The sequence below is a fragment of the Somniosus microcephalus genome, chromosome 18, assembly GCF_052327205.1.
Source record: "Somniosus microcephalus isolate GS21.2 chromosome 18, FLI_Smic_1.0, whole genome shotgun sequence".
NCBI lineage: Eukaryota > Metazoa > Chordata > Chondrichthyes > Squaliformes > Somniosidae > Somniosus > Somniosus microcephalus.
The window spans coordinates 68849953-68872857 of NC_141004.1; the positions used below are offsets into that span (position 1 = coordinate 68849953).

A 22905-nucleotide genomic window follows, 5' to 3' on the forward strand; every position below is an offset into this window, starting at 1 on the left:
ACCAGATTTTTGCCCACTCACTTAGTCTATCTATATCCATTTGGGGATTCTTTGCGTCCTCCACACAATTTGCTTTCCCACCTATCTTTGTATCATCAGCAAATTTGGCTACATTACACTCAGTCCCTTCATCCAAGTCATTAATATAGATTGTAAATAGTTGAGGACCCAGCACTGATCCCTGCGGCACCCCACTAGTTACAGTTTGCCAACCTGTAAATGACCCATTTATCCCGACTCTCTGTTTTCTGTCAGTTAGCCAATCCTCTATCCATCCATGCTAATATATTACTCCCAACCCCGTGAGCGTTTATCTTGTGTAGTAACCTTTTATGTGGCTCCTTATTGAATGTCTTCTGGAAATTCAAATACACGACATCTACTGGTTCCCCTTTATCCACCTTGCTCATTACATCCTCAAAGAACTGCAGCAAATTTGTCAAACATGATTTCCCTTTCATAAAACTATGCTGCCTCTGCTCGACTATATTATGATTTTCTAAATGTCCTGCTACCACTTCCTTAATGATAGACTCCAACATTTTCCCAGTGACTGATGTTAGGCTAACTGGTCGATAGTTACCTGCTTTCAGTCTCCCTCCTTTCTTAAATAGGGGCGCTACATTTGCGGTTTTCCAGTCTGCTGGGACCTCTCCAGAATCCAGGGAATATTGGTAGATTACTCTCGTCCTTTCTATATACCTGTAGAAGCTCTTACTGTCTGTTTTTATATTTCTTGCTATCTTCTCTCTATCATTTTTTTAGTCGTCCTTTGCTGGTTTTTAAAAATTTCCCAATCCTCTGGCCTTTCACTATTCTTCGCAACACTGTATGCTTTTGTTTTCAATTTGATACCATCCTTTACTTCCTTAGTTAGCCACAGATGGTTCATCCTTCTCTTAGTCTTTCTTTCTCACCGGAATATATCTTTGCTGAGAGTTATGAAATATCTCCTTAAATGTTCGCCATTGCTTTTCTACAGTCTTACCCTGTAATAAATTTTCCCAGTCCACTTTAACGAAGTCTGCCTTCATACCTTTGTAATTACCTTTGTTTAAGTTCAGGACACTAGTTTGAGACCGAGCTTTCTCACCCTCAAACTGAATTTGAAATTCTACCATGCTATGATCACTCTTCCCAAGAGGAGCCTTCACTTCAAGATCATTAATTAATTAATCCAGCCTAATTACACATTACCAGATCTAAAATAGTCTTCTCCCTGGTTGGTTCCACAACATATTGTTCCAAGAAACCATCCCGTATACATTCTAAGAACTCTTCCTCAAGTCTACCTTTGCCAATTTGCTTTGTCCAGTCAATATGAAGATTAAAATCTTCCAGGATTATAGTCGTACCTTTCTTACAAGCCTCTATTATTTCTTGATTTATACCCCGTCCTACAGTGTGGCTACTGCTTGGGGGCCTGTAGACCACTCCCACCAGTGACTTCTTACCTTTATTATTTCTTATCTCTATCCAAACTGAATCTGCAGGGGTGATTTTGTCAATGAGGAGCTTTTGGAGGCGGGACTCCCACTTGTCGGGTTTCGGTACTGCCTCCATCAACTTCCGGCCAACCCACACTATTTTCCCTTGATTGATCTTGTTAAGCCCGCCCAGCGGGCTTAGCAGGCCAATTAAAGGAAATCTGGTTACAGAGAACATCAACGTATGACGTTTCATCTGTCAAAAATTTTTGACAGATGAATTGTCATCGTTTGACAGCTCTGTGAAGCTGTCAAACACTGACATTCTCTGTAGTTTGATGAGTTCTTGAATACAAGAACTCATCAAACCTCTTTCTTTTGCAGAAATTAGATGGTTGTTGCATTGGAGAATGCAATGGCCATCTGTCATCTCTACCATGGAGGTGCGAGACTCTCCACATACCCAACTCTTGAAGCCTGCAGGAAGAAACAAAGGTAAGTGTTATAAATCTCATCATCATAAAGAAACTACTCATGAAATAACACTGGACGGCCAGCTGGTGGCGCCGTCCAAGGAGTATAAATACTTGGGTGTGGGCCAAGCTTGCCCAGGGACATTTTGTAAGACAGGAACTAGTGAAGTACAACTAGACCTCCATGTTTTGAAACAAGTTGACTAAAGCCTTGCTTTATACTCAAACCAAGTGCGTAGTGAGTTTTATTACGTCAATTTAATCAACTTGATAACGACTCCACGCTCTGAGGGATTTCGGGAACAGCCAGCTACGACTTCAACTGCAGAAGGGAACTCCAGCATAGTAATCAATCCATCATGGACAAACTACTCAGACCTGCACGTCTTGACCTGGACCCGAATTCACCTACAACTGCTAAGGTATGGAAACACTGGTATCGTACTTTCAACAACTTCCTCAGGGTGTGTGGTGAGAATGTTCCTGATAAATTAGAGATACTTGCCAATTATGTATCTCCTCGTGTGTTTGACTATATCGAAGACTGTGTAGACTATGACTCCGCTATCCTAATATTACAGTGACTATATGCTAAGGCCCCAAATGAAATTTTTGCTCAGCATCTACTGGCCACAACTCGACAACAACCTGGGGAATCACTTGAGGAATTCCTTCAGAAACTTCGCAGGCTCAGCAAGGATTGTAATCTTAAAGCTGTCACAGCTGAGCAGTACCAGGAAGAGTTAATTCGTGATTCCTTTATTAATGGGATCGCGTCTCCCTTCATACGCCAGCGTCTGTTGGAGAATAAAACCCTCGAGTTACAGGCTGTTGGAGATACATAATTGGCAAGTATCTCTAATTTATCAGGAACATTCTCACTACACACCCTGAGGAAGTTGTTGAAAGTACGATACCAGTGTTTCCATACCTTAGCAGTTGTAGGTGAATTCGGGTCCAGGTCAAGACGTGCAGGTCTGAGTAGTTTGTCCATGATGGATTGATTACTATGCTGGAGTTCCCTTCTGCATGGAGGTGCGAGACTTAGCAAAGAGGAATGCAGATACCTATCTTCTACCTCGTGCACGGGCTGCTGCTATCACTTTTAATGACTCCTTCGATAGGTCTCGGGCGGAAGCCCTCACTGATGATGACTCTAACCTAGCGGATGACAACCCTACCCTAGAAGCCTTCACTGATGATGACCCCGCCCTAGCAGCAATTCCAATTCAAATGCTTTATTGGCATGAAAGTTTACAGAGAACCATATTGCCAAAGCTTACATAGCAAAAAGGTACAGTTTTCCAACATCTTGGCAATCTTTTTTTTCATTGATGGGATGCGGGCGTCGCTGGCTGGCTAGGCCTGCATTTAGTGCCCATCCCTAATTGCCCTTGAGAAGATGGTGGTGAGCCGCCTTCTTGAACCGCTGCAGTCCATATGGTGTAGGTACACCCACAATGCTGTTAGGAAGGGAGTTCCAGGATTTTGGCCCAGCGACAGTGAAGGAACGGCGATACAGGTCCAAGTCAGGATGGTGTGTGGCTTGGAGGGGAACTTGTAGGTGGTGATGTTCCCATGCGTCTGCTGCCCTTGTCCTTCTAAGTGGTAGAGGTCGCGGGTTTGGAAGGTGCTGTTGAAGGAGCTTTGGCGAGTTGCTGCAGTGCATCTTGTAGATGGTACACACTGCAGCCACAGTGCGCCGGTGGTGGAGGGAGTGAATGTTGAAGGTGGTGGATGGAGTGCCAATCAAGCGGGCTGCTTTATCCTGAATGGTGTCGAGCTTCTTGAGTGTTGTTGGAGCTGCACTCATCCAGGCAAGTGGAGAGTATTCCATCACACTCCTGACTTGTGCCTTGTAGATGGTGGAAAGGCTTTGGGGAGTCAGGAGGTGAGACACTCGCCGCAGAATTCCCAGCCTCTGGCCTGCTCTTGTAGCCACAGTATTTATATGGCTGGTCCAGTTCAGTTTCTGATCAATGGTAACCCCCAGGATGTTGATAGTGGGGGATTCAGCGATGGTAATGCCATTGAATGTCAAGGGGAGATGGTTAGAGTCTCGCTTGTTGGAGATGGTCATTGCCTGGCACTTGTGTGGTGCGAATGTTACTTGCCACTTGTCAGCCCAAGTCTGAATGTTGTCCAGGTCTTGCTGCATATGGACACGGACTGCGTCAGTATCTGATGAGTCTCGAATGGTGCTGAACAGTGTGCAATCATCAGCGAACATCCCCACTTCTGACCTTATGATGGAGGGAAGGTCATTGATGAAACAGCTGAAGATGGTTGGGCCTAGGACACTGCCCTGATGAACTCCTGCAGTGATGTCATGTGATTGAGATGAATGACCTCCAACAACCACAGTCAACTTCCTTTGTGCTAGGTATGATTCCAACCAATGGAGAGTTTCCCCCTTGATTCCCATTGACTTCAGTTTTGCTAGGGCTCCTTGATGCCACACTCGATCAAATGCTGCCTTGATGTCAAGGGCAGTCACTCTCATCTCACCTCTTGAGTTCAGCTCTTTTGTCCATGTTTGGACCAAGGCTGTAATGAGGTCAGGAGCTGAGTGGCCCTGGCGGAACCCAAACTGGGCGTCAGTTAGCAGGTTATTGCTGAGTAAGTGCCGCTTGATAGCACTGTCGACGACACCTTCCATCACTTTGCTGATGATTGAGAGTAGACTGATGGGACGGTAATTGGCCGGGTCGGATTTGTCCTGCTTTTTGTAGACCGGACATACTTGGGCAATTTTCCACATTGCCGGGTAGATGTCAGTGTTGTAGCTGTACTGGAACAGCTTGGCTAGGGGCGCAGCTAGTTCTGGAGCACAAGCCTTCAGTACTATTGCCGGAATGTTGTCAGGGCCCATAGCCTTTGCAGTATCCAGTGTCTTCAGCCGTTTCTTGACATCACGTGGAGTGAATTAAATGGGCTGAAGACTGGCATCTGTGATGCTGGGGACCTCAGGAGGAGGCCGAGATGGATCATCCACTCGGCACTTCTGGCTGAAGATAGTTGCAAATGCTTCAGCCTTGTCTTTTGCACTCACGTGCTGGGCTCCACCATCATTGAGGATGGGGATATTTTTGGAGCCTCCTCCTCCTGTTAACTGTTTAATTGTCCACCACCACTCACGACTGGATGTGGCAGGACTGTAGAGCTTTGATTTGATCCGATGGTTGTGAGATCGCTTAGCTCTGTCTATCGCATGTTGCTTCTGTTGTGTGGCATGCAAGTAGTCCTATGTTGTAGCCTCACCAGGTTGACACCTCATTTTTCAGTATGCCTGGTGCGGTTCCCGGCATGCTCTCCTGCACTCTTCATTAAACCAGGGTTGATCTCCCGGCTTGATGGTAATGGTAGAGTGAGGGATATGCCGGGCCATGAGGTTACAGATTGTGGTTGAATACAATTCTGCTGCTGCTGATGGCCCACAGCGCCTCATGGATGCCCAGTTTTGAGTTGCCAGATCTGTTCGAAATCTGTCCCATTTAGCACGGTGGTAGTGCCACACAACACGGTGGAAGGTATCCTCAACATGAAGATGGGACTGGAATCTGGAAGGAAGTGTTTCTTCTGTGGAGGTGCGTTCCATCATAGGAAATTTTGTCCTGCTCATAACGCAACCTGCAATCATTGCATCAAGAAAGGTCACTTTTCTAAGGTATGCCAGTCAAGAGCCTCTGTTAGTAATAGTCCAACAGTTTTATTTGAAATCACAAGCTTTCGGAGCGCTGCTGCTTCGTCAGGTGAAGTGGAGAGATGCCTATAGACACAGATTATATAGTCAGAGAATAATGCCAGATGATTATAGGTAATCTTTCTAACTGCCATTTATCACACCTCGGCAGAGAGATAATCACAGCAATCAAAGGTGTGAATGGTGTCCAAACAGGTCAGTCAGGAAAACATTACATCAAAGAACAATGAGGTAGGGTCACAAGGGGTAAAATGTTGCAGATGCTGGGGTCTGTATGAAAAACAAAAAACAGACAAAAAGCATTTTCTTTGCTGGAAATCACAGCAGGTCCGGCCGCATCTGTGTAGAGAGAAGAAGCCAACGACGACTCAAGTCTGGATGACCCTACGTCAGGTGGAGTTACATGTAGCGTGACAGGAACCCAAGATCCCGGTTGAGGCCGTTCTCATGAGTGTGGAACTTGGCTATCAGTTTCTGCTCGACGATTTTGCGTTGTCGGAAGTCTCGAAGGCCGCCTTGGAGAATGTTTACCCGAAGATCGGAGGCTGAATGTCGTTGACTGCTGAAGTGTTCCCCGACTGGGAGGGAACACTCCTGCCTGGCGATTGTTGCGCGGTGTCCGTTCATCCGTAGTCGCAGTGTCTGCATGGTCTCGCCGATGTACCATGCTCCGGGGCATCCTTTCCTGCAACGTATGAGGTAGACAACGTTGGCCGAGTCACATGAGTATGTACCATGTACCTGGTGGGTGGCGTCCTCACGTGTGATGATGGTATCTGTGTTGATGATCTGGCATATCTTGCAGAGGTTGCCATGGCAGGGTTGTGTGGTGTCGTGGTCGCTGTTCTCCTGAAAGCTGGGTAATTTGCTGCGAACGATGGTCTGTTTGAGGTAAGGCGGCTGTTTGAAGGCGAGTAGTGGAGGCGTGGGGCTGGCCTTAGCGAGGTGTTCGTCATCATCGATGACATGTTGAAGGCTGCGAAGAACATGGCGTAGTTTCTCCGCTCCGGGGAAGTACAGGACGACAAAGGGTACTCTGTTGGTTGTGTCCTGTGTTTGTCTTCTGAGGAGGTCTATGTTATTTTTTGCTGTGGCCCGTCGGAACTGTCGATCGACAAGTCAAGCGTCATATCCCGTTCTTACGAGGGCGTCTTTCAGAGTCTGTAGCAAAGAAAATGTTTTTTGTCTGTTTTTTGTTTTTCATACAGACCCCAGCATCTGCAACATTTTACCCCTTGTGACGCTACCTCATTGTTCTTTGATGTAATGTTTTCCTGACTGACCTGTTTGGACACCATTCACACCTTTGATTGCTGTGATTATCTCTCTGCCGAGGTGTGATAAATGGCAGTTAGAAAGATTACCTGTAATCATCTGGCATTATTCTCTGACTATATAATCTGTCTATAGGCATCTCTCCACTTCACCTGACGAAGGAGCAGCGCTCCGAAAGCTTGTGGTTTCAAATAAAGCTGTTGGACTATAACCTGGTGTTGTGTGACTTCTTACATTTGTCCACCCCAGTCCAACACCGGCACCTCCATACCTCTGTTAGTAAGAAAGGCCACTTTTCTAAGGTATACCGGTCGAGAGCTCCTGTTAGTTTTGCAGCTACTATCTATAAAACTGCTCCTCCCCCAAGAGCCACTACTAAGGTTACAGCTGCTATCTATGAAACTGCTCCTCCCCCAAGAACCACTGCTAAGGTTACAGCTGTCAAGGGTAAAACTGCCCCTCCTCCCATCACAGACAAATCAAAGGAGCTGCTGACAATTGTGACACACAAGGGGCCGATGTAATTCCAAACGGAAGGCGGCAGTACCTGTATAGCCCCTTGTGTGTCACAATTGTCAGCAGCTCCTTTGATTTGTCATCGACATGCATTTGTAGATAAGCCTGGCATAAGTCTATTTTGCTGAACTTTTGCCCTCTGGCCAGGCCCGTAAAAAGATCATCAATGAGGGGAAGAGGGTACTGTTCCGCAGACAGCACCGGGTTAATAGTCACTTTAAAATCCCCGCAGATTCGAACAGATCCATCCTTTTTCAGGACAGGAACAATGGGTGTGGCCCATTTGCTCACGCTCACAGGCTCCAGGACTCCATTCTCGACTAAGGCCTCCAAGTTAGCCTCAACCTTTGGCCTAATTGCATAGGGTACAGGTCGGGCTTTGTGAAACTTCGGCTTGCTGTCAGGTTTAATGTCCAGCCTCACGCTGATCTTTTTCATGCTCCCAAGTTCCCCATTGAAGAGTTCTGCATGTTTGTTTAACACTGCAGTCAGACCTGACTCCCCTTTTGACATCATGCGGGCTGCAGGCCAGTCCAGCGTGATTTTCTCTAGCTATGCACGTCCCAGTAGCGATGGGTAATTTCCCTTTATCACATATAGTGGCAGTTTTGCAGTCTGTCCGTTCAATTTAACTGTCACCTCAATGGCGTCTCTCATGGCCACAGGTTCACCGGTATACGTCTTTAGCACAATGTTTGTTGGCTGAAGGGTAAGATGCTTTAGCATTTTGTTGTAGACAGTGTCTGAAACAAGGGACACAGCCGCGCCTGTGTCCACCTCCATCCGCACTGATTGTCCCTCCACCAGTGGTGACACCCAGTAGCCATTTGAACCGCCTGCAACCGTCAGTATGTGCACCTCTTCCTCCTCAGAGGTGTCGCTCCCCTCTGTTTTGCTTGTTCCATCATACTGCACTGAATGAACACTCTTTTTCCTCTCTTGTCCAAATACAGACATTTTGCTTTCATGCTTCCCAGCTCTGTCTGTTCTTTTTTTACCTCTACAGGCGTGTTCAGTGTGACCCTTTTTGCCACAATTTCGGCATTCCAGCTCCGTACACCAGCAGTCATGAGCGTGATGGCCCGTTTTCCCACAACGGTAACATGTGCCGTTCCGCGCACCTTTAGGCTCAGACGACACCTTGTGAACTCTCCCTGTTGAACTCAACTGGTGAGCCTCCTTTTCCGCCATCTCCATGGAGACACTAACTTCAATGGCCTTTTCAAGAGTAAGGTTGTCCTCAGTAAGAAGGCGCTTCTGTGTGGCTGCACTTTGCAGACCACACACAAGTCTGTCTCTAATGGTGTCATTCAGCAACTCCTTGAACTCGCAGTGTTCTGACAACCTTTTTAAAGCAGCAATAAACATCGTCACTGATTCCCCCTCCTCTTGATTCCGTTTGTGAAATCTAAATCTCTCAGCAATAACCAGAGGTTTTGGTGAAAAATGTGCTCCAAGAATTTCCACTAGTTGCTTATATGTTTTAGTTCCTGGCTTATCTGGCTGCACAAGGCTGCGAAGTAAATTGAATGTCTTCGGCCCCATTACACTCAAAAAGATAGGCACGACCTTTTCGTTTGCCACCGCATTCGCCAATACAAAATAGTCAAAACGTTCTGCATAAGCACTCCATTGCTCCACATTTTCATCGAAATCACCGATGTTTCCTAATATAGTAGCCATCTCACGTTTCAAATTAAAATTTCTGTTTACTCCCTGCACCCGTAACGTTAATGTGATGCTGCAATCTCTGTTCCGAGTGTTTTGTAGTCGAAAACAAGAAAGTTCCCACAACACAGATTCATCCGATCCTCGTCGCGACTTTGTTGTGTTGGTATCTTTCTACCTAGACACAATTAGAACTCAGAACCCAGAGATTCAAACATGAAGTGCTTTATTCAGGAAGGAAAGGAAAGTTCTGGAGAGTTCCGAACAAAGAGAGCTAAACTTAACCAAGAGAACACCCAACCATTTATCTGCTGTGACAGCGCCACCACAGGTGGGAGGAGAACACACAATACATAACACCCTTTGATTTCCCCTGTCCCAATATGCTTACTTCCACAGTGATCAAATGCCTTGATCAAGTCTTTTCCCTTTGCGGTACGGCCAATTTCATCCACTCTGATCGGGGTCCCTCCTTCATGTCAAGCGAACTCAAAAGTTACCTTTCCCAACAGGGAATTGCCACAAGTAGAACGACACCGTACCATCCCATCGGTAACGGACAGGTTGAGAGATACAACGCTATCATTTGGAACGCTGTTCGTCTTGCACTGAGGTCACGCAACCTACCAGACCAGTAGTGGGAAACTATGCTCCCTGACGTGTTGCATTCCATCAGGTTTCTTCTTTCTACGTCCACCAATGTCACACCTCACGAGCGATTCTTCAGCTTCCAGCGTCGCTCCGCTCATGGGACGTCCCTACCGTCATGGTTGGCATCTCCCGGCCCCGTGCTGCTCCGAAGATTTGTCCGATCTTCTAAAAACGATCCCCTCGTCGACGAGGTAGAACTCACGGACATCAATCCCATGTACACGCATGTGCGGTACCCTGATGGCTGGGAGTCCACCGTTTCGCTCCGGGACCTGGCTTCCTGTCCAGCCGGTTCCATGGACCCAACTGATAGAGGGACCCATGGTGATGATGCCGACACTCTGCGCTCCCTCGAAGATGACGCCCTACCTGGGACATCGAGAGATCTGCCGGCTGCTCCACCGGATCCACTCGGGGAGCCGAGCGCTCCCCGTGGGATGGCCACCCTAGGCCAGGACGCCGGTCAATCCCCGGCTATCAAACAGGATGAAGCCAGCTCTGCGCCTGTGGGGACCTGCACCCGGAGTCACGATCTCCCCAGCCTCCCTCGGGTCGATCAGGGCAACACGGACCCTGTCGATCCACTGGTACGGATCAAGTGACCCAGGGACCAAGACACAGTCCGGGAGACGTGCCTTCTAGCCATAAACAAAGATCTAAAAGACTGCGGCTATTAGTGGTCCACCTAATCCGTTAAGAGGAAGTCGTCGGACTTCCAAATCTTTTAGGCAGGAAGAATGTTATAAATCTCATCATTCATCAAGAAACTACTCATGAAATAACACTGGACGGCCAGCTGGTGGCGCCGTCCAAGGAGTATAAATACTCGGGCGCGGGCCCAGCTTGCCCAGGGACATTTTGTAAGACAAGGAACTAGTGAAGTACAACTAGACCTCCATGTTCTGAAACAAGTTGATTGAAGCCTTGCTTTATACTCAAACCAAGTGCGTAGTGAGTTTTATTACGTTAGTAAGTACACGTTTTCTAACACTTTACCTCTCCACACTTGCACCCATCACTCACCTCCACAGCACACTTTTGGACCCCCGCAGACGCACTACTGACCTCTGTGACCCTGGCGGGGTTCGGAGCCTTCGAGAAGCCCACGCTTGTGTGGGCAAAAAGGGGATAATCCTATTTTCTGTCTGTTAACAGGCAGTTAAGTGGCTGTAATCCCTTCCCACCTCCAAGGAGACGGGACCCGGTGCGGGATCGCTACCTGCCTCCTGCCAAGATGGCTTGGAGGCGAGTTGGGGGCAGGTTAGGCACCCGCCCCCAAATTCTGCCATTTTCCCGGCAATCCTGCCTCCAAATCCGCCTCCCCAGGGCTGGCAAGCTCATGCCCTACATCTTGATCTTCTAGGCCAATATCATTTCTCATTACTGCACTGATCTCATCCCTTATTAACAGAGCTACACCACCTCCTTTTCCTTTCTGCCTATCCTTACAAAATGGCAAATATCCCTGAATGTTCAGTTCCCAGCCTTGGTCACCTTGCAACCACGTCTCTGTAATGGCTATCAGATCATACCCATTTATTTCTATTTGTGCTGTCAACTCATCTATCTTGTTATGAATGCTGCGTGCGTTCAGATATAGAGCTTTTAATGTTGTCTTTTTACCATTTTTCCCTACTCTGACCCCTCTTTCTGGTGCACTCTTATGTGTATACGCTCTGTCCCTTCCTGTCACACTCTGGTTATCATTACCTCTATCGCTATCCTGCACTTTTGCCATCTCATTTTTCTTTGACTTTTTTTATTTCCGCTCAGCGTATCCCTCCCCCCCCCACTATTTAGTTTAAAGCCCTATCTACAGCCCTCGTTATTCGATTCACCAGGACACTGGTCCCAGCCTGGTTCAAATGAAGCCCATCCTGACGGAGCAGCTCCCTCTTACCCCAGTACTGGTGCCAGTGCCCCAGGAATCGAAACCCATTTCTCCCACACCAATCTTTGACCCTGTTTACCACTCCATGCCACCAAATTAGCATTTCAGAATGCATAGAAGGAGGTGAAGACAGGCTTGTGGCTGCAGTTGACCATTACTGTCACTGCCTGTACTAACCTTATGGTGCATGGTAGCTGCTGGTGCCCTAGCAGCAGATGCATATTTCTGCATCTGGCTAATTTCTTGATGTCAGGATAATGCTTTTGTTTGCTCATTTTTTACCTGTACATTTCTATGCTTTGAATTAAATCAGTTTTAAAGGATAGCCACTATTTCTATGACTGAATTAGTGTTACACTGTATAGCTGATCACAATCAAGTGAAAACTGTTCTCTGATTAATAATAACTAGTTCTATTATTGTATTAATAAATGAAGCTATAGAAAGCTGTTTTAACATCTGTGTTTCTTTCTCACAGAGAAAAGCATGAAAAACTCTGTTCAGATTACAATATCCTGTTATTAGAGAAAGCAACTCTTTCACAAGACCTAAGTAACGGAAATGCAGAACTTAAAGACCTCCAAAAGAAACTTGAAGTAGGTAACATAATTAGGCAAGTTATTTATAGCAGCTGCAAGCTTTTTGTGGCATCATAAAATCAATGTTATATAATGAGCTCCTGCAGGTAATTTTTTTTAAGCACTCATACCTTATTTTTTCAAACTTGAGGGATGAGTATAGAGTATAATGGGCTAGAATTTCATTATAACTCAGGAATGGGCGGTATAATTAGAAAAGTTGGAGAATTAGCGCCAGGCGCTAATGCTTTCGACTGCATGCAAAATTCGTGCTCACTGCTTAAAGAAATGATTGGAGTCCTAATTCAAGTCTTGAAGCCCAAGCTCATTGGCGTTCCACTCAAAGGGTGGACCAATATCAGGTGCAATCTAATCACAAGTTATGATTGCCACAGGCTTTTTCCAGTTCTTAAAGGGGAGGTTCAGTGACCCTGCAGAATATTCTCAGCATTGGTGGCTGTGCAGCTGCCTCAGCAAGCAGCAGCATGTCAAGGAGAAAGAGCCGGAGAACTGAAGCAGCTGTACTCATGGCAGATCCACGCCCCAGATAGAGAGCCCGCAGTTTCTGCGATCAAGCATTGGAGGCATTGGTGTTCGCTGTGGAGAGACGGAGGGTGGTGCTCTACCTGGCAAGTGGCAGGAGGCCCTCGCCGCAAGTCTTCCGCACCATGTGGAGGGAGGTAGCACAGCATGTCTCGGGCAGCACTCTGGTCCCCAGGATCTACATACAGTGCAGGAAAAAATTTAACAACCTTACTCAAGTGGTCAGGGTGAGTGAAAGCTTCTACAAATGCTACGTACCACCATCTGAACCACAGTCTTCAAACACTGCCCAAAGCACCACATCCCCAGCACTCACCCACCAACAATCTCTACTTACCAACACTCACACCCACATCTCACCCCTTGCACACAATCACAGCTATTCAACTATGGCAGGCACATCACCCAAACACATTGCTCCACACTCACTCACACACTTTCCTTTCTCTTGCAGGCCAAGGTGGCTCACAACAGAAGGGAGCAAGAGTGCACAGGCAGGGGACAAGCCGACACCCAACAACTGTCTGAGCTGGAGAATAGAGTGCTGCAGATTATTGGGCACCAGGTGGTGGGCGCCGTGGCCACCGGCGATGTTGACCCCCTTGGGGGCAACTATGGTATGTTCATCCCTACTCTTTCTTCTCGCATCCCACTTCCCCCTCACCCCACAAGCATTTCGCACTTTCCAGCTAATCATGCTATATGCATGCAATTCTCCCAATCCTACCCCCTCCCCTCACCTTAACCCGACTCTTGTGCCTTTATGCTTTCAGATAATGAGCAAGCACCTGAGCAGCCTGTCCCTGAGGGCACCGTAGAGAGCGAGGCGGGCGAAGAGGAGGAGGAAGAACACACCGTGTCACTGCATATCCCACATGCAGGCACCAGCTCAGACACTGGCACTACGCGATCTTTAGAGGCTAGTATAATAGCGGGATCTGCACAGGGTGAGGCACCAGGGACGAGTGGGCTGCAGCAAGCCCAGGGAGAAAGGGTAGCTCGGGGGCTAGCTCCCCGGAGGGCGAGTTCACGCGCGGGTTCTGCTGTACAGGACTCGGATGAGGACCTCGATGGGGAATTATAGTCAAAGCTTGCACCCTCATGAGAGCTATAGGGGGGAAAATTCAGTATCTTAGCATCTCCCGTTAACGCCAGCAGATGGCGCTAACGGGGAGCTAGAGCATTACCGCTGGGGCGAGGTGAATCCAGCGCCACACGCCAAATCCCGACCCTCCCCGCAGCACCGCCGCTAACAATTATCGCCGGGAGCCTCAACGCCAGATGGGTCATGTTGTCACTGAGTGTGGAACGCTCACGGACCGCCCGATCTGCGAAATTGACCTTAGCGCCTGGAGGAAACAGCGACAGGGAGAGCTGGCGTGAAGCACCAGGAAGCTGGCTCCATGGACGTTATTTAAAGGGATCATCAGTAATGAGTCGCAGCTGTAGGTTAGTAGCGTTTCAGTGCTTTCTTGTCAGTTTCACATAGTGCAACAATCTCATTTCATGATTTCAAGTTTATTTAGTATCAGGAGTGTTGTGCAACTAAAAAGTAGCTACATTTATACTTAAAAAAAATCAAACTGCTACACTTGGCTACATTAATGGGGTTTTACTGGCAGTCGACCTCGCCCTCCAGGATCTATGGTGGAGGGAGCAGAGGCAGCGAGAAAGACTGGAACATGTGGCCAGAGGGAGGAGGAGGGCCATCAGGGCTCTCAACAGGAGGCCTTACCCTCCGAGAGTATTCTGAGAGCACTTCTCCTATCTGCAATTAAGCGAGGAGCAGTGTATTAGAAGGCTCTGCTTCACCAAGGAGGTGGTCACAGAACTCTGCCACCTCCTGCAACCAGACCTCCAGCCTCAGATCAGGGCGACCACAGCTCTCTCAGTGGCATAAAAGTCATCCTTGTCCTCAATTTCTTCGGCAGCAGATCCTTCCAGTCTGCAACACGAGACATAGCTAACATCTCGCAGTTCGCCATCCATCGCTGCATTCGGGAGGTCACAGAGGCTCTCTACAGTAGGAGAAGGGACTACATTTCCTTCCCCATCACCAGAGGGAAGCAGCACGAGCGTGCATGTGGCTTTGCCAGGATAGCGGCATTCCCCATGGTGTAGGGCGCCATTGATTGCACCCACATGGCTTTGCGGGCAGCGCATAACAGTCCTGAGATCTTCCGTAACTGCAAAGGCTACTACTCACTTAATGTGCAGTTGGTGTGCGACCACAGACAGCTAATCCTCAATGTCAATGCCCGCTATCCTGGCAGCAGGTACGATGCCTTCATCCTGCACCAGAGTGGTGTGACAGCACTCTTCCAGCCACCATGTCAAGCTCGCGGCTGGCTGGTCGGAGACCAGGGCTATCTGCTCTCCACCTGGTTCATGATTCCCCTCCGCAACCCCAACGCTCCTGCCCAGCAGTCATAATGAGAGCCATGCTGCCACCAGGAACATCATTAAGCAGGCCATCGGCCTTGAGCGCTTGAGAGGAGACCTTCAGTACTCGGCTGAATGGGTGTCCCATTTTGTGGTGGTCTGCTGCATGCTCTACAACTTGGCCATCATGAGGGCCCAGCCCTTGCCACCAGGGATTGCGGAACCACCTCAGGAGGAGGAAGAGGGAGGAGGAGGAGGAGGAGGATGAGGTCAAAAGAGATCGTGACTGAAATCTGCCAACTGTTGCAGCCACAACTGCAGCCTCAAAACAGGGCAAGAACAGCATTGGATGTGACTGTCATGGTTGAATAGTTGTTGCAAGCTGTGAGTTGTGGGTTCGAGGCTTGCAACAGTGCTAAACGTATGAGGGTGAGGTAAAACATGAAATGAAGGGTTGAGTACTGATTGATGGAGATTGTTGGTAGGTGGGTGATGGGGGTGTAGTGAATTGAGCAGTGGATGAGTCTAGTGGTGCAGTTGGTAGGATATGCCATTTGAAGATGAACTCACTTACCTTCACAACTCATGTTAGATCATTAAACTTCTTCCTGCACTGCATCCACGTTCTTGGAGCAACACTCCTGGCATTGACTTCCGCTGTTACTTCTTCCCACTGCCTCCTGAGCTAATGTCTGTAGGGCCTCTTGCTCTCCTTTCCACGTCTTGCACCAAGACCTCCAGTGTATTGGTGCTCGCTTTCTCGCATGTTCATCCATTTCTTAAAATATCACAGCCCAGATTCACTTTTCAAAAAACTCCCACCACTTCTTGTAGCCACAATGCACCTCTCCTTTAAGAGATGCAAGCTGCCTTTAAGTAGCGCTAGCCACTTGCTATATAGGGCCGCCTGCTGATGCGTGCAGCCAATGAACAGCGTGGATAGTGCTGGCTGCATGCACAAATCATTTAAAACAGCAAGCAGCACCAATTTAAAGTGCTGCCTGCAAAGCAGATTAATCACGTACTGCGATACCCACGCCCGCTTTTGAGGCTTAGCCAATTTACCCACATTTCACGGATATATTGACAGGGTTATAACTGAAGTTTTTGATCCGTACAGTTTACCCCAATTTTGCAATCCTTGGAAAAATTGGAATTTCAATGCTCATTGTGCAGAAGCATGCCGTGCAAAATTTTGCATATAATTTGTTTTAAAAAAAAAGGGTACTGAAGTAATGCTAGATTACAAAAATAATGTAATTACATTGATGCTAATCCAGTTAATTTTCTCTATGTAGTTTACATTTTAAATTTCATCTAAGTTCCTTTTGCCCCTTCTTCTCCAACTTCAGTGCCTCATGCCCTTACATAACCTCAACTTGCAAATCTACTCCCCCATCCATACTCATTCTTTCAAATTTGCTATCGCATGAGGCCTCGACACCTTCAAGGTTTTGATCATTGACATGGACGTCTCTAATCACTTTTTCATCTCCCTCAACTGCCTTCCTCCAACATTATCACCCTCAACCCCTATCTCCCTCACCAGTACACTCTCTAATTCCCAACTGTCTTATTTACCCCTCCATCCACCTCAACACCGGACCCTTGGCAAATGCTCAAGCCTGCCATTGACACCTTTGTCTCCACCAAGTCTCCCAATCTAGTTGTCACCCTCAGCATCGTAAGCATGAGTGCTACAGGTTTGAGTGCACCTGGCCCTTGACTGGTCTGGTTATCTACTGCCAGACCTGGCTAGACTACCACTCATACAATACCACCTCTCCCTCTCTGTAGAAAAAAATTACTATTACTCCAGCTACATCCTGGCCATTAAATACAATCTCAGACTTCTCTTCTCAATGATTAACAACTTCTACTAACCACTCCCCCTCCCCCCTCACAACTCCCTCCAACAGCAAGTGTAAGAAACTTAGGGGGTGTGGCAAAACCACTAAGTGACTTACATAATTGTCTGTAACCAATGTTATTACCTCTAGCATTAATTGTCTGTAACCAATGTTATTACCTTTCAAGTTGGCTCTGGTTAAACAGAGCTAGATCGACAACATCGCGATCTGACGCGATGACGTCATCACGTGGGTCACGTGACGTCCCCTTCGGCGGGAAACGTGATGACGTCATGACGTCAGAGGTAGAGGGCGGGACCAGCCAGTCCTCGTGTTGATTGAACGAGAAAAGACCTGTTTTGAGCTTCTCCTGTAGTTTCTTGTTTTGTAAAGTTCTTAGACAATAAATTCAGTTTGTTAACTTCCAATAAGTTATAGATTCTTTGTTAGGAGTGCAGAGACTCCTACATTGGTGACCCCGATTCCTTGCGATCGTTTTTTGCGGTGAACGCCGAACACAGGCCAGTGATGGAGGCCAACGCAGTGGCCTTGAAGCACCCCCAATTCTGGGAACAACAGGCAGCCTCTTGGTTTGTGCAAGCCGAGGCACAATTTGAGCTCCGCAACATCGTTCAGGATCAGACCAGATATCTCCACGTGGTCTCCGCCCTCGACAGCTCGACGGCGTCGAGAATCATCAGCCTGCTGGAGAGTCCTCCGACTGCTGACAAGTATGTCGCCATCAAGACACGATTGCTGCAGGTATTTGCTCTCACCAGAGCGGAGCGCGCTCGCCATTTACTGGCTCTACCAGGGTTAGGAGACTCCAAACCCTCGGAAATGATGAGTCATATGCTGACTCTCCTGGGGTCCGAGCCCCAGTGCTTTCTGTTTCGCGAACTGTTCCTTACTCAACTTCCTGAGCAAGTACAGGTGTCCCTCGCCTGAGCAGAAACCGCAGACTGCGTCGCGCTCGCCGAAGAGGCGGATAAGATTTACGCGGTCCGGCAACAATACTGCGCCCTCGCGCAACGCCCCACCACGAAGAGCCCGGCCCCGGCTCCGACAAAGGCGCCTCCGACGATCGGTTTCTGCTACTACCACGCTCGTTTCGGCCCGAAGGCCCGCTGCTGCCGCTCGCCGTGCACTTTCGTTACCAGACCGTCGAATAGACCGCCGCGAGTCATGCACGCCGGTCCCGGTACTTCCCCCGCTGCCGCGATGGCGATCGGTGCTTCCGGGAATCTCACCTACGTAACCGACTCCATCTCCGGCCGTCGTTTTCTATGCGACATGGGGGCGCAATGCAGCATACTGCCCGCCTCGGTCATAAACCTTCGCTCCGGCAGCCATGGTCCCCCTATGCAAGCGGCCAACGGGGGTTCGATCCGCACTTGCAGGAAGCGCCTCGTCCGAGTATGTTTCGGTGGACAGTTTTTCAGCTGGAATTTCATCACCGCTCAAATCTCACAGGCCCTGTTGGGTGCTGACTTTTTAGGCGCCAACGGCCTGTTGGTGGACGTGAAAAATCGACGCCTCGTTCGCGCCACCACGCTCGACGATATTTCGGGGACGCGCAGCACGGCTGCGTCACACACGATTTCATGTGCGCGGCCGCAGCCCGACGATTTCGCCCGGCTCCTCGAGGATTTCCCCGAGCTGACGAAGCCCAACTTTTCGGCTCCGACCGTCAAGCATAGGGTGGAGCACCATATTTCGACTACCGGCTCGCCCGTTTATGCCAGGGCGCGACGTTTAGAGCCCAGTAAGTTAGCGGCAGCAAAGGCGGAGTTCGCCGTGATGGAAAAAATGGGGATCATCCGTCGGTCCAGTAGCCCCTGGTCCTCCCCGCTCCACATCGTCCCCAAGCCCGGCGGGGGATGGCGGCCCTGTGGGGATTATCGCCGCCTCAACGACATAACGACGCCCGACCGCTACCCCATTCCCCATATACAGGACTTCTCAGCACATTTGGCGGGGACGTCCATCTTCTCCAAAATCGACCTCGTCTGTGGTTACCATTAGGTGCCGGTGCACCCTCAGGATGTCGAAAAGACAGCGGTAATTACCCCCTTTGGACTGTTTGAATTCCTGCGAATGCCCTTTGGGCTTAAGAACGCGGCACAGGCGTTTCAGCGCCTCATGGATTCAGTCCTGCGGGACCTTGACTTTCTGTTTGTTTATTTGGACGATATTCTGGTTGCCAGCACCTCCAAGGAGGAACACCTCGAGCACCTTCGGGTCCTTTTCAGACGGCTTCAGCAGCACGGCCTCATCGTTAACTCGGACAAATGCCGTTTCGGCCTGTCACAACTGGATTTCCTGGGCCACCGCATAACCCCCACAGGGGCAACGCCACTTCGAGTCAAGGTGGAAGCAATTGCGGCGTTCTCGAAACCGAAATCCGTGAAAGCTTTACAGGAGTTCCTGGGGATGGTTAACTTCTATCATCGTTTCATCCCCAGGGCTGCACAGCTCATGCGTCCTCTATATGAGGCCCTCAGAGGTTCGACAGGAAAGGACCCTGTGGTATGGTCACAGGACATGGATCGTGCTTTCGAGGAGACAAAAGCCGCACTCGCCAATGCGACCATGTTAGCACACCCCCTGCCGGGAGCCACCATCACTCTCACGACGGATGCGTCAGACTACGCGGTGGGGGCCGTCCGGGAGCAGTGGGCCGACGGCGCGTGGCAACCCCTGGCCTTTTTTGGCCGCCAGCTACAACGGCATGAACGCCGGTACAGTACTTTCGATCGAGAGCTGTTGGCTTTGTTTTTGGCCATCCGCCATTTCCGTTTCCTCCTCGAAGGACGACGCTTCATCACGTTTGTCGACCACAAGCCATTGCTCTTCGCAATGGCCAAGTCTGCAGAACCATGGTCGGCTCGGCAGCAACGGCAGCTGACGTACATATCGGAGTTCACCACCGACATCCGACATGTGGCCCGTAAGGACAACGTCGTCGCCGATTGCCTATCCTGCGCCGCCGTCCAGGCCGTCCAATTGGGCATTGACTACGCACAGATGGCGGTTGACCAAGCGGACGACCTGGAGACCCAGGGTTTTCGTTCGGTTCCAAACAGCCTCCAGCCGAGGGATGTGCCTTTCCATTCCGCAGGTACCACTCTGCTCTGCGACGTTTCGCTGGGTGCACCCCGTCCGATCGTCCCGTCTAAATGGCGTCATACGATTTTCGATGCCTTTTCGGCCTATCGCACCCTGGGGTGCGGGCATCGCAAAAACTGCTGGTCTCCAAATTCGTATGGAGGGGAATACTTAAGGACGTCAGGGACTGGGCGAACACTTGTGTTGTTTGCCAACGGTCCAAGGTGCAGCGCCATGTCAGAGCCCCGCTCGCCACCTTCGAGGTCCCGAAACGGCGATTTGATCATATTCACATCAACTTAGTGGGACCACTCCCACCTTCCCGGGGCTTTACGTACCTTTTGACGATGGTGGATCGCACCACGAGGTGGCCGGAGGCAGTTCCCCTGATGTCCACCACATCTGCGGGCGTTGCTCGAGCTTTCGTTTCGTCCTGGGTAGCCCGTTTTGGTGTCCCTGTGGACATTTCGTCGGATCGGGGGCCGCAATTTTCGTCCGAACTGTGGAACGAGGTGATTTCCGTGTTGGGTGTTAAACTCCACCGCACTACGGCCTATCACCCACAGGCGAACGGCTTGTGCGAGCGGTTCCACCGCTCCTTGAAGGCGTCGCTCAGGGCCAGCCTGCTGGATGCATCCTGGGTCGACAAACTACCGTGGGTGATGTTAGGACTCCGCACGGCGCCAAAGGAAGATCTCCAGTCGTCGGCGGCGGAGATGGTTTATGGGCAACCGCTTCGAGTCCCAGGTGAATTCCTGCCGTTACCTACGCGACCATGGTCCGCGACCACACAAAAAGAGACCCTCCGGGATGCGGCCCGCTGTTTCCGCCCAGTTCCGACCTCACGGCACGGTTTGCTTTCGTCCAACGTCCCGGGGGAGTTGTCGAAAGCCAAGTTCTTGTTTGTGCGCCAGGATGGCCATCGTACCCGGCTCGCACCGCCGTATGCCGGACCCTTCAAGGTTTTGCAGGCAGAGTCAAGAGTTTCATGATTGACGTCGGGGGCAAACCGGATCACATCTCTGTCGATCGCCTCAAGCCTGCGCACCTGGACCTCGAACGACCGATCGAGCTGGCGCAGCCTCCGCGCCGCAGCCGGCCGCTACCACACCTGACACCGCCGTGCCGCCTACCAGTTCGCCGCCTGCTCAGCGTTTTCCCCTCCGGGAATTTCGGAGTCGGTCCAACAGACTTGTCCGACCTCCTCAGCGATTGACTCTTTTCGTTAAAGACAATTCTGGGGGGGCGTATGTGGCAAAACCACTAAGTGACTTACATAATTGTCTGTAACCAATGTTATTACCTCTAGCATTAATTGTCTGTAACCAATGTTATTACCTTTCAAGTTGGCTCTGGTTAAACAGAGCTAGATCGACAACATCGCGATCTGACGCGATGACGTCATCACGTGGGCCACGTGACGTCCCCTTCGGCGGGAAACGTGATGACGTCATGACGTCAGAGGTAGAGGGCGGGACCAGCCAGTCCTCGTGTTGATTGAAAGAGAAAAGACCTGTTTTGAGCTTCTCCTGTAGTTTCTTGTTTTGTAAAGTTCTTAGACAATAAATTCAGTTTGTTAACTTCCAATAAGTTATAGATTCTTTGTTAGGAGTGCAGAGACTCCTACATTGGTGACCCCGATTCCTTGCAATCGTTTTTCGCGGTGAACGCCGAACACAGGCCAGTGATGGAGGCCAACGCAGTGGCCTTGAAGCTCCCCCAATTCTGGGAACAACAGGCAACCTCTTGGTTTGTGCAAGCCGAGGCACAATTTGAGCTCCGCAACATCGTTCAGGATCAGACCAGATATCTCCACGTGGTCTCCGCCCTCGACAGCTCGACGGCGTCGAGAATCATCAGCCTGCTGGAGAGTCCTCCGACTGCTGACAAGTATGTCGCCATCAAGACACGATTGCTGCAGGTATTTGGTCTCACCAGAGCGGAGCGCGCTCGCCGTTTGCTGGCTCTACCAGGGTTAGGAGACTCCAAACCCTCGGAAATGATGAGTCATATGCTGACTCTCCTGGGGTCCGAGCCCCAGTGCTTTCTGTTTCGCGAACTGTTCCTTACTCAACTTCCTGAGCAAGTACAGGTGTCCCTCGCCCGAGCAGAAACCGCAGACTGCGTCGCGCTCGCCGAAGAGGCGGATAAGATTTACGCGGTCCGGCAACAATACTGCGCCCTCGCGCAACGCCCCACCACGAAGAGCCCGGCCCCGGCTCCGACAAAGGCGCCTCCGACGATCGGTTTCTGCTACTACCACGCTCGTTTCGGCCCGAAGTCCCGCTGCTGCTGCTCGCCGTGCACTTTCGTTACCAGACCGTCGAATAGACCGCCGCGAGTCATGCACGCCGGTCCCGGTACTTCCCCCGCTGCCGCGATGGTGATCGGTGCTTCCGGGAATCTCACCTACGTAACCGACTCCATCTCCGGCCGTCGTTTTCTATGCGACATGGGGGCGCAATGCAGCATACTGCCCGCCTCGGTCATAGACCTTCGCTCCGGCAGCCATGGTCCCCCTATGCAAGCGGCCAACGGGGGTTCGATCCGCACTTGCGGGAAGCGCCTCGTCCGAGTATGTTTCGGTGGACAGTTTTTCAGCTGGAATTTCATCACCGCTCAAATCTCACAGGCCCTGTTGGGTGCTGACTTTTTAGGCGCCTGTTGGTGGACGTGAAAAATCGACGCCTCGTTCGCGCCACCACGCTCGACGATATTTCGGGGACGCGCAGCACGGCTGCGTCACACACGATTTCATGTGCGCGGCCGCAGCCCGACGATTTCGCCCGGCTCCTCGAGGATTTCCCCGAGCTGACGAAGCCCAACTTTTCGGCTCCGAC

General features: G+C 50.0%; 1 protein-coding gene across 4 annotated transcripts in view; it reads left to right on the plus strand.

Annotated features, from left to right (window-relative positions):
- sycp1 (synaptonemal complex protein 1) overlaps window positions 1–22905 on the plus strand; it is a 698098-nt gene that overhangs the window by 399130 nt on the left and 276063 nt on the right. For all 4 annotated transcript variants that reach the window (XM_086011629.1, XM_086011633.1, XM_086011630.1 and 1 more), the window contains exon 19: window positions 12083–12200. In XM_086011629.1, the coding sequence (XP_085867755.1) occupies window positions 12083–12200 (118 nt within the window). The remainder of the gene's footprint in view (window positions 1–12082; window positions 12201–22905) is intronic.